Genomic DNA, 13,172 nt, shown 5'->3' with positions numbered 1-13,172 from the left:
AGCACTCCATTGTCCCTCTAATCACTCTGACATCAATGCAAATATAATCGAAAATCTGATCAAACACTTCATGAGAGCCCATGAGTTCCTGTTGCGCAACATTTCAATGGGCTGTGCAAGAAAACAGAGTGTTGGCCTCCACTAAAAATAGCTGGATCAGCTGTCTATAGGCTAGGCCTACTATATTTATTTCTCAACTTTCCTAATATTAAGCACATTGCTTATATTTACAACAGGAGTATAGCCTACCTGGCTGACATGAAAATAAACCACAGGGAAAAGCATCCTCCATTCGCTATTTAAGTGCATAGATGACATGTATTTCTTCCCTGATCCCGTTTTGAAACAGGTGAATGATAATGGTCCATTCTAAATCAAAACAAATTTCACACATACATTATTTAGTATATGTAAAGACAAGATTAAATGGGTGACAATATTAGCCTATCACTTGTAAATTATATATTATCACTTGTGAATGATGCCCAGCATAAGAAACAATGGCTTTTTTTTGCAACTTTTTCAAATCATAGGCACACCTCATGTAGCCTATGCCATAGGCCTATATGTTTTAATAAGGTTTGTATCACTACAGTGGCCAAATAACTTCTTAAAATTAAGCACATTAATCCGCTATATAAAAAGTGGTGTAGAGCCTAACTCAAATCAAATTTAAATCACGCACTGCATACATAAGCAGTGCGTGAGTGTCAAGTTTGGGGAAGATAATTTTACACCGTAAAAATGCTTTTATAATAAAAGCATAAAATGCATAATTGCATTTGCGGTCACTTTTGATAATGGTGTTTTCCACTAATGGAACATTCGTACCGTTAGTCTACTATCATGTGCGCATTGCTGCACTTATAATGTGAAGAAATAAACTATTAGGCTATCAACATTTTAAGCTAAAAGTTTTGATCTGTTGCGTCAGCCACATTGCGTAAAAAAAGTGTTTGTATTCATTTGGAATCTATCACATCCCACAACTGTCCCAGACTATGTTTGGAATATTTGTTTATTGCCGACCTTTGTACTATTGGGGATAGTAGATTGACATAGGCTAGTGCTTTTCCTATTCGTTAGGTCTACTCATATTGTTGGCTGACGAAAAGTAAATGTGGACTGTTTTTCCAATATCTTGAATATGCACCTCGGAATTGGATAAGGACACAGTTGCGTGCCAGATGTGTCTGTCTTCACTTGTAGCCTGTGAGAAAGACCCGATCACATGATGGAGCACGCAGTACTCAGGGAGAAGTGCACAACGGCCACAAAAGGCATGGATTTTTTTCGGGTGCATTACGGCCACACAAAGGGGATGCCATCGTGTAATTCTAGGCATTATCAAGTGCTTGTCAAATTGTGAATGAGTGACTGATGAAGTGTGTACAGCCTGCGCAAAAAACAAAGCAGAGCTCATGCCTTTCATACGACTTTTTTCAAATCATCATCATCGCATCATGCAGCCTTAGAATGTACTAAAAATCAAAACATATAGTCCAATGTTTGTAAAACAACTAAAGTTACATTAATAACTCTAAATTAATCAAATATAAGTACCTGTTTCTTTGTTAACCGCTCAACACAGAATAGCGCACTCCCTCAAATCATTTGGAGAAAATATCCTTTCTATTTTATTCAGCTTTGTTACATTTTGTTCTTCATACTATAAAATAATGCCATGGAATTCTAAGCAAATCTTGTCTGCTAAATGAACTAGTGTAGCCCACAGCCATATGGCATAGCTAGATCAGGACCTAACATAAGGACAACTTTGAGTATGCTGTTCTGTTCTTCTGAAATAGACTACATTTCCTTCACATCATGTTTCTTTAGACCTGTGTAAAATAAATAATGGATTTATTGTGATGGTGTCAGCTATATTACATGGATTTATTATACTTTTGAAAATGTAGATGTTTCAAAAGGGCTGCATCAGTGGCTTGTAGGCTGTGCGTGGAAGCCATGAGTTGCTAAATTTGTTTATGTTAATTACCGTTCAATTACCGTATTTGCTTGACGATCACCGGCTGACAACATTTCGTGACCGCCACAGCTCTATGTACACCGTGATTTATACATGTATTTATTAAAAATATTACAAGATTAAATAAATCTCGAGATGCTCCATGGGAAGTCTAGCGGTTATAGAGGCGAGCCAGCGACCGGAGCATTGCCAGTTCGAATCCCAGGTCCAATGGGAAAAGTCCGGTGGGAAGTGAACTGGCAATCAGAGGGTTGCTGGTATCAAATCCTAGATGCCATTTGCTTTGATCAAGGCACTTAACCCTCCACAACTACAGCTCCCCTGGCGCCCAGTGTGGCAATGCCCAAAATAACGGAAATACTTGAGTAAATGAGGGATACAAAGTATATTGAAAACAGGCACTTCCACATAGGTGTGCTTCATGATTTAATTAAGCAATTAACATCACATCATGCTTAGGATCATGTATAAAAAATGCCCAGTTGCCCATTATTTTGGCTACCATGGCTAGAAGAGATCTCAGTGACTTTGAAAGAGGGATCTCAAAGGAGGATAGGGGGTTTAAAGGGTGTGTCGCAGTCATCAGATCTCAACCCAATTGAACACTGATGGGAGATTCTAGAGTGGTGCCTGAGAGTGGTGCCTGAGCGTTTTCTATCACTATCAACAAAACACAAAATTATGGATTTTCTTGTGGAAGAATGCTGTTGCATCCCTCCAATAAAGTTCCAGACACTTGTAGAATCTATACCAATGCGCATTGAAGCTGTTCTGGCGGCTCGTGGTGGCTCAACGCCCGATTAAGATACTTCTTTAGCAGTTACCTGTATGTGTTGCTGCTTTTATAACAACTGGGAACTTGGAAATCTCCAACTTCAAGACAACTGGGAACCGACTGGGAAAATTGTTTGTATTGAATTCCAAGTCGGAACCTCTGGCATCCTTCTAGTGGGGCTTTCAAGACAACTGGGAACTCTGAAAAAAAAACGAGGTAGAATCATGACACCAGCGATCTTCAAGTCAGAGCTCTAGAAAGAGGCCAGAGTTCTCAACTTGGAATTCCTTAGTTGGATGACCATCCAAAACGATTTCTCCCCAGTCGGAGCTATTTCGAGCTATGCCGAGTTCCCCAGTTGTCTTGAACGCGGCATATGGCATATAACTCTGACTTTCCAACCTGAATATCACTGACGTCATGATTCGACCTAGTTTTTACAGAGTTCCCAGCTGTCTTGAAAGCACCATATTCTTTCAGAGGGGTCAGGTTAAAAGCTGAAGTCAAATTTCGGTTGTACTTTGTGTGCAATTGACCAATAAAGATCTTAATCTCTATTTCAAGAATGTCTAAATGGAGACAACTCTAGCCCTATAAAAAAAAAAAGGTGTATCAATTTAACCTTTTGTTTCTTGAAAATAATTTAATCGCTGATATGAAATATAAGGGCCTTATGCTTCCAAAACCATACCGCAAGCAATGTGTGCTGATGTTTAGACGAAGCATCAGAGCTCTTAACAAAACTCCCCCATACAGAAGACGCCTTGGTCTAATTACTCTTATGTGTAATGTATTGGCACTGAGTGTCATGATCAAGGGCAATGTTAGCTATATACACACACACACACACACACACACACACACACACACACACACACACACACACACCACACACTTTTGCCTTATAAAGTCATCAGGACATTATGTCATATTGCAGGTTTTAATGTTCAGCTTTGAAATATAGTCTAATGATTGCACTGGAAATCATATTAAATTTGACCTCAATGCTCGATAATTATGCTGAGGCATGGGTTCTCGACCCTGTAACCTTTACAGTGGAATGACGCGTGATGCTTTTTACGTAGCTACTCCACCCAAGCAGGACCTGTCACCGTGCTGTTGTGAAGAAAACCGGACTGGTAGAGAGGGGAAGGCAACCAGTGCCTGCCATTGCAGTGCGGCTGCTTTGGAGCCACGCCAAACGATTTATTCATTATTTTCCCTAAAAGGATTTCACCCATACATTGTAAGGACCAGTACACCGAATAAGGTGAATACATATGGATTTCATGTGATATGTTTTAGCTAGAGAGAGAAAAGCCAGTGTGTGTAGTCCCGCTGTGGACTGCGATTAGCGAGAGCATACACACTACTACCACCACTCGTTTATCTCGCTAGCTAGCTTACTAAAATAGCTAACGTTACCTGGCTAGGCTAAGCATAACGACATTTTCATGTTGATTAATAACCAACGGTCGAGGAGATCAAAACACTTGGCATGGCGTGTTGAAAAGTGACGCTAGGAGACGAAGTGTTGCCGTTTTATAGCCAGGACAGCTTGCTTCACCGGCAGTAACAAAATGTCGGCGACCCCGGTTCCTTATTACCGAAGGTAGCTCCCGCTAGCTGTTAACTGTGTGTGGAAAATACACCTCTCATAATGCATGGTGCTTGAATTATGGTTCTTTACTCAGTTCCAGCAGTGTGTGTGGTGTGTGGCAGGTCTTACCCCCGGAGTCAAACACCTGTCTCACTCGGATTCATACTGTCGGTGTTGTTGTTCATGTCAGCTGGTTTCGAGTTAACGGTAACGCTAATGAATTGCGGTTGCTAGCTAATATAGAGTAGCTATCCGTCTGGCTGCATATTTCAGACAGCAACGAATGAAAATAACAACTTTACCTATGTCGTGTTTTAGCGTGCTACGTTTGTATACAGATACTGAGTTGGTAAGTGGCATTGTAGCTACATAAACGAATAAACTAGTAAATATAGCCTCGTCGGTAAGGACAGGTTAGCTAACGTTAACAAACTGGCTTAAATTACACACAGCCAGCTGTTTAAATCACTATGAACTGGTGATGTTTGTTCAGGGATCTTTTCTATATGGCAAGTTAAGTCTAGTTACCTCCACCACCGACCTGTTGAATGTAAGTTAGATGTCCATGTCGTCGGTAGCCACCACCGACCAGATAGCTACCTGTCTTTTTGTCTTGGAGCCACGGTAACGTTATCAGATAGCTAGTTAGGTTACATTGAGGACAGACCGCTATTCTGCTTGGTTACCCTGAGGACAAGAGGCGAGGCTGGACTTGTGACTGTGACCTTTTTGACTTTGGTTTGGTGTGAACTTGAAGGGTTTTCTTACTGCTTAGTACTGTGCTATTCTCCACCCCTTTTCCTGATATCAACTTCAGGGTCATACATCATCGCCTGTGACTCACCGTCGTTTCCTTTTTGCCAGCCTTGCCTTATAAATGATCACACAGGAAGAATTCACATACAATACACATTTTAGTTAAATGTCATCATTATTTGTAAGCTATTATGTGCCACCACACAGAAATGACCTTTTGGAGGTGTGGCATGTGTATAGGTAACATGGTAATGACACCTGTATTTATTGCTCTTTGTCACACAAGCAGAATGAACCACCAATATGGAAAGCAACCATGAACTTGTCATCCTATGCTTTTGCTTAGATTATTTGAGATTGAACTGGTGATAAAGCACTGAAAACCAAAAGAATAGCCGACATTATACACATTTCAAAAGTAAAAAATCATTTTATTCCATTCTGTGTTTTACCATCAATAACATTTTAGTGCATAACCTTGGTGACTTTTGTTAGCCCCCCTCAGCAAAAGTGTTGGTACTTACAGTTGCAGAATGATTTTGTTTGTATTTTTGTCTAAGCCCTTCAACCACAGTAATGGAGTTGTCATGTTTAATTTCTCATAAATAAATAAACAACGGTTGACCTTCACAGCAGGAATAGAGACTGGGGAGCATTGGATTAGCAATGTCTCCAAAATAGGCTGGTTTATTCATTTCATTATCATCTCAATATGACTAAGTATGTTTGTCCTTAAGTATAGACAAACATTTGCAGTAGAATGAACCGTACTGAAGGACTCAGTGACTTTCAACGTGGCACCGTCATAGGATGCTACCTTTCCAACAAATGAGTCTGTCAAATTTCTGCCCTGCTAGAGCTGCCCCAGTCAACTGTAAGTGCTGTTATTGTGAAGTGGAAACGTCTAAGAGCAACAATGGCTCAGCCACAAAGTGGTAGGCCACACATGCTCACAGAATGTGACCGCTGAGTGCTGAAGCACGTAGCGTGTAAAAATGGTCTTTCCTCGGTTGCAACACACTACTGAGTTCTAAACTGCCTCTGGAAGCAACGTCAGCACAATAACTGTTTATCGGGAGCTTAATGACATGTGTTTCCATGGCCAAGCAGCCGCACACAAGCCTAAGATCACTATGCGCAAGCCAAGCGTCGGCTGGAGTGTTGTAAAGCTCGCTGACATTGTTCTCTGGAGTGATGAATCACGCTTCACCATCTGGCAGTCCAACGAACGAATTTGGGTTTGGCGGATGCCAGGAGAACGCTACCTGCCCGAATGCATAGTGCCAACTGTAAAGTTTGGTGGAGGAGGAATAATGGTCTGGGGCAGTTTTTCATGGTTCGGGTTAGGCCCCTTAGTTCCAGTGACGGGAAATCTTAATGTTACAGCATACAATTACATTCTAGATGATTCTGTGCTTCCAACTTTGTGGCAACAGTTTGGGGAAGGCCCTTTCCTGTTCCAGCATGACAATGCCCCCATGCACAAAGCGAGGTCCATACAGAAATGGTTTGTCGAGATTGGTGTGGAAGAACTTGACTGGCCTGCTCAGAGCCCTGACCTCAACCCCATCGAACACCATTGGGATGAATTGGAAAGCCGACTGTGAGCCAGGCCTAATCATCCAACGTCAGTGCCTGACCTCACTAATGCTCTTGTGGCTGAATGGCAGCAAGTCCCCTCAGCAATGTTCCAACATCTAGTGGAAAGTCTTCCCAGAAGATTGGAGGCTGTTATAGCAGCAAAGGGGGGGGGACCAACTCCATATTAATGCCCACGATTTTGGAATGAGATGTTAGACGAGCAGGTGTCCACATACCTTTGGTCATGTTGTGTGTGTGTGTGTGTGTGTGTGTGTGTGTGTGTGTGTGTGTGTGTGTGTGTGTGTGTTTCATAGCCTATACAAGGGAGAGTAAACAAATGGCAGGAAATGTCTAATAGGGCAAGGGAAAGGGGGATACCTAGTCAGTTGTACAACTGAATGCCTTCTACTGAAATGTGTCTTCCACATTTAACTTCTGAATCAGAGTTGTATGGTGCATGATGGATCCTTAGGAGAGGAAATGCTATTTATTATTCCCTACAGTAAGTTCATCTGTTGATCTAGGCTCATGTCTGGTGACTTGATTTGTTACATGGGCCTTTTAAAATGCACTGTTTGTGGATCGACAGATTGAATTGTTACACACTACTGCACTGTTGGAGCTAGGAACACAAGCATTTCACTACACCCGCAATAACATCTGCTAAATGTGCCCGAATAAAGCACTTGTTGTATTCAGCGCATGTGTGACAAATCAATAAAGTTTGATTTAAGTATGTGTATGTGACCAATACATTTTGATTTGAACAGATCCAACAAGCAGATCCATCCATTGTACTATAGGTTATTGTCTGCATTTTTGTCTACATTTTTCTGTTGACCTCCAGTCACGAGAGATTGGATCATGATTGGCCCTTTATATGATGGTTTCAAAAGCTTTATAATGTTAGCTTAACGGTTCACAGTTAGTAGGCTAAATCTATGCAAGCTCTAATATGCGTTGTTAGGCATTATAGCCTTGATTGGTTGTGTGCAATGTCTATTTTAGATCATTTTGTGATGCTCAGTTGGTACCCTGGTGTACACTTATTTAAAACTAGTTGGATCAACGAGTTGGATATTTCTTGATTTAGCAGACCGGTAGATTGAAATTGGAGGAGTCTTAATGGTTTATTTCAAGGTTTCCAGTCTCTTTATTTTCTGCTGACTGAGTCTCTACCTGCTGGAGAAGAACACACACGTTCACCCTCTCTCACACGTTCACCCTCTCACACACGTTCACCCTCTCACACACGTTCACCCTCTCTCACACACGTTCACCCTCTCACACACGTTCACCCTCTCACACACGTTCACCCTCTCACACACGTTCACCCTCTCACACACGTTCACCCTCTCTCACACACGTTCACCCTCTCTCACACGTTCACCCTCTCACACACGTTCACCCTCTCACACACGTTCACCCTCTCTCACACACGTTCACCCTCTCTCACACGTTCACCCTCTCACACACGTTCGACCCTCTCTCACACACGTTCACCCTCTCACACACGTTCACCCTCTCACACACGTTCACCCTCTCACACACGTTCACCCTCTCTCACACACGTTCACCCTCTCACACACGTTCACCCTCTCACACACGTTCACCCTCTCTCACACACGTTCACCCTCTCACACACGTTCACCCTCTCACACACGTTCACCCTCTCACACACGTTCACCCTCTCACACACGTTCACCCTCTCACACACGTTCGACCCTCTCTCACACACGTTCACCCTCTCTCACACACGTTCGACCCTCTCTCACACACGTTCACCCTCTCTCACACACGTTCACCCTCTCTCTCACACGTTCACCCTCTCACACACGTTCACCCTCTCACACACGTTCACCCTCTCACACACGTTCACCCTCTCTCACACAAGTTCACCCTCTCACACACATTCACCCGCTCACACACAGTCACCCTCTCACACACGTTCGACCCTCTCTCACACACGTTCGACCCTCTCTCACACACGTTCACCCTCTCACACACGTTCACCCTCTCACACACGTTCACCCTCTCACACACGTTCACCCTCTCTCACACACGTTCACCCTCTCACACACGTTCGACCCTCTCTCACACACGTTCACCCTCTCACACACGTTCGACCCTCTCTCACACACGTTCACCCTCTCTCACACACGTTCACCCTCTCTCACACACGTTCACCCTCTCACACACGTTCACCCTCTCACACACGTTCACCCTCTCACACACGTTCGACCCTCTCTCACACACGTTCACCCTCTCACACACGTTCGACCCTCTCTCACACACGTTCGACCCTCTCTCACACACGTTCGACCCTCTCTCACACACGTTCACCCTCTCACACACACGTTCGACCCTCTCTCACACACGTTCGACCCTCTCTCACACACGTTCACCCTCTCTCACACACGTTCACCCTCTCTCACACACGTTCACCCTCTCACACACGTTCACCCTCTCACACACGTTCGACCCTCTCTCACACACGTTCACCCTTTCTCACACACGTTCAACCTCTCACACACGTTCACCCTCTCTCACACACGTTCACCCTCTCTCACACACGTTCACCCTCTCTCACACACGTTCACCCTCTCTCACACACGTTCACCCTCTCACACACGTTCACCCTCTCACACACGTTCGACCCTCTCTCACACACGTTCACCCTTTCTCACACACGTTCACCCTCTCACACACGTTCGACCCTCTCTCACACACGTTCACCCTCTCACACACGTTCGACCCTCTCTCACACACGTTCACCCTCTCTCACACACGTTCGACCCTCTCTCACACACGTTCACCCTCTCACACACGTTCACCCTCTCACACACGTTCACCCTCTCACACACGTTCACCCTCTCACACACGTTCACCCTCTCACACACGTTCACCCTCTCACACACGTTCGACCCTCTCTCACACACGTTCGACCCTCTCTCACACACGTTCACCCTCTCACACACGTTCGACCCTCTCTCACACACGTTCACCCTCTCACACACGTTCACCCTCTCACACACGTTCGACCCTCTCTCACACACGTTCACCCTTTCTCACACACGTTCACCCTCTCACACACGTTCGACCCTCTCTCACACACGTTCACCCTCTCTCACACACGTTCGACCCTCTCTCACACACGTTCACCCTCTCTCACACACGTTCACCCTCTCACACACGTTCACCCTCTCACACACGTTCACCCTCTCTCACACACGTTCACCCTCTCACACACGTTCGACCCTCTCTCACACACGTTCACCCTCTCACACACGTTCGACCCTCTCTCACACACGTTCACCCTCTCACACACGTTCGACCCTCTCTCACACACGTTCACCCTCTCACACACGTTCACCCTCTCACACACGTTCGACCCTCTCTCACACACGTTCGACCCTCTCTCACACACGTTCACCCTCTCACACACGTTCGACCCTCTCTCACACACGTTCGACCCTCTCTCACACACGTTCACCCTCTCACACACACGTTCGACCCTCTCTCACACACGTTCACCCTCTCACACACGTTCACCCTCTCTCACACACGTTCACCCTCTCACACACGTTCGACCCTCTCTCACACACGTTCACCCTCTCACACACGTTCGACCCTCTCTCACACACGTTCACCCTCTCACACACGTTCACCCTCTCACACACGTTCGACCCTCTCTCACACACGTTCACCCTTTCTCACACACGTTCACCCTCTCTCACACGTTCACCCTCTCACACACACGTTCGACCCTCTCTCACACACGTTCACCCTTTCTCACACACGTTCACCCTTTCTCACACACGTTCACCCTCTCACACACGTTCGACCCTCTCTCACACACGTTCACCCTCTCTCACACACGTTCGACCCTCTCTCACACACGTTCACCCTCTCACACACGTTCACCCTCTCACACACGTTCACCCTCTCACACACGTTCACCCTCTCTCACACACGTTCACCCTCTCACACACGTTCACCCTCTCACACACGTTCGACCCTCTCTCACACACGTTCGACCCTCTCTCACACACGTTCACACTCTCACACACGTTCGACCCTCTCTCACACACGTTCACCCTCTCACACACGTTCACCCTCTCTCACACACGTTCACCCTCTCACACACGTTCACCCTCTCTCACACACGTTCACCCTCTCACACACGTTCACCCTCTCTCACACAAGTTCACCCTCTCACACACGTTCACCCTCTCACACACGTTCACCCTCTCACACACGTTCACCCTCTCACACACGTTCACCCTCTCACACACGTTCGACCCTCTCTCACACACGTTCACCCTTTCTCACACACGTTCACCCTCTCACACACGTTCACCCTCTCACACACGTTCGACCCTCTCTCACACACGTTCACCCTCTCTCACACACGTTCACCCTCTCTCACACACGTTCACCCTCTCACACACGTTCGACCCTCTCTCACACACGTTCACCCTCTCGCACACGTTCACCCTCTCGCACACGTTCACCCTCTCACACACGTTCACCCTCTCACACACGTTCGACCCTCTCACACACACAGTGAAGGTAGAAAGGATGTTTGCTTCTCCATTCAGGACGATGTTGAATTGAGGAGACGTCTAGCTGCTTCACCTCGATCTGAGTTTGATTTGAAGAGTTCTGAAAAGGAAAAGACACTGCATTCCAACACAGTGTGGTCAGACTTGTCTCTCGCTCGCTCTGTCTCTCGCTCGCTCTGTCTCTCGCTCGCTCTGTCTCTCGCTCGCTCTGTCTCTCGCTCGCTCTGTCTCTCTCTCTCTCTTGCTCTCTCTCTCTCTTTCGCTCTCTTTCTCTCGCTCGCTCTGTCTCTCGCTCGCTCTGTCTGTCTCTCGCTCGCTCGCTCTGTCTGTCTCTCGCTCGCTCGCTCTGTCTGTCTCTCGCTCGCTCGCTCTGTCTCTCGCTCGCTCTGTCTCTCGCTCGCTCGCTCTGTCTCTCGCTCGCTCGCTCTGTCTCTCGCTCGCTCACTCTGTCTCTCGCTCGCTCTCTCTCTGTCTGTCTCTCGCTCGCTCGCTCTCTCTCTGTCTGTCTGTCTCGCTCGCTCTCTGTCTGTCTGTCGCTCGCTCGCTCTCTGTCTGTCTGTCTGTCTCTCGCTCGCTCGCTCGCTCTCTGTCTGTCTCTCGCTCGCTCTCTGTCTGTCTGTCTCTCGCTCGCTCGCTCGCTCTCTGTCTGTCTCTCGCTCGCTCTCTGTCTGTCTCTCGCTCTCTGTCTGTCTGTCTCTCGCTCGCTCTGTCTCTCGCTCGCTCTGTCTCTCGCTCGCTCTGTCTCTCTCTCTCTCTCTTGCTCTATCTCTCTCTTTCGCTCTCTTTCTCTCGCTCGCTCACTCTGTCTCTCGCTCGCTCTGTCCTCGCTCGCTCGCTCGCTCTCCTCGTCTGTCTCTCGCTCGCTCGCTCGCTCTGTCTCTCGCTCGCTCACTCTGTCTCTCGCTCGCTCACTCTGTCTCTCGCTCGCTCACTCTCGCTCGCTCTCTCTCTGTCTGTCTCTCGCTCGCTCTCTCTCTGTCTGTCGCTCGCTCTCTCTCTGTCTGTCGCTCGCTCGCTCTCTGTCTGTCTGCTCGCTCGCTCGCTCGCTCTCTGTCTGTCTGTCTCTCGCTCGCTCTCTGTCTGTCTGTCTCTCGCTCGCTCTCTGTCTGTCTGTCTCTCGCTCGCTTCTCTGTCTCTCGCTCGCTCTGCTCTCTCTCTCTGCTCTATCTCTCTCTTTTGCTCTCTTTCTCTCGCTCGCTCACTCTGTCTCTCGCTCGCTCTGTCTCTCGCTCGCTCGCTCTGTCTCTCGCTCGCTCTGTCGCTCGCTCGCTCGCTCTGTCGCTCACTCGCTCGCTCTGTCGTCTCTCTGCTCTGTCTGTCTGTCGCTCGCTCTCTGTCTGTCTGCTCGCTCGCTCTCTGTCTGTCTGTCGCTCGCTCGCTCTCTGTCTGTCTTCGCTCTCTGTCTGTCGCTCGCTCTCTGCTCTGTCGCTCTCTGTCTGTCGCTCTCTGTCTCGCTCGCTCTCTGTCTGTCGCTCTCGCTGTCTGTCGCTCGCTCTCTGTCTGTCGCTCGCTCGCTCTCTGTCTGTCGCTCGCTCGTCTCTCTCGTCTGTCGCTCGCTCGCTCTCTCGTCTGTCGCTCGCTCGCTCGCTCTCCGTCTGTCGCTCGCTCGCTCGCTCTCCGTCTGTCTCTCGCTCGCTCTCTCTGTCTGCTCGCTCGCTCTCTCTCTGTCTGTCTCTCGCTCGCTCTCTGTCTGTCTCTCGCTCTCTCTCTGTCTGTCTCTCGCTCTCTCTCTGTCTGTCTCTCGCTCTCTCTCCGTCTGTCGCTCGCTCGCTCTCCGTCTGTCGCTCGCTCGCTCTCTCTCTGTCTCGCTGTCTGTCGCTCGCTCTCTCTGTCTGTCGCTCGCTCTCTGTCTGTCGCTCGCTCGCTTTCTCTGTCTGTCTCTCGCTCGCTCCCTTTCTCTGTCTG

At 47.4% G+C, this 13,172-nt stretch overlaps 1 protein-coding gene across 6 annotated transcripts in view; it reads left to right on the top strand.

Moving 5' to 3' along the window:
• Positions 1–13,172, top strand: part of LOC106584727 (tight junction protein 1) — a 181,610-nt gene that overhangs the window by 53,560 nt on the left and 114,878 nt on the right. The window contains exon 1 of one of the 6 annotated variants that reach the window (XM_082968168.1): positions 3,737–4,035. The exons of the other annotated variants lie outside the window; for them this stretch is intronic. Coding sequence (XP_082824294.1) covers positions 3,793–4,035 — 243 coding nt within the window. The 5' untranslated portion in view covers positions 3,737–3,792. Of the gene's footprint in view, positions 1–3,736; positions 4,036–13,172 lie in introns of those variants that run through there. 6 annotated transcript variants of the gene reach the window in all.

This window comes from Salmo salar, chromosome 23 (assembly GCF_965601325.2).
Source record: "Salmo salar chromosome 23, fSalSal1, whole genome shotgun sequence".
Taxonomy (NCBI): domain Eukaryota; kingdom Metazoa; phylum Chordata; class Actinopteri; order Salmoniformes; family Salmonidae; genus Salmo; species Salmo salar.
Note: the sequence above shows the minus strand (reverse complement) of the source record. Positions and strands in the feature narration are given on the sequence as shown.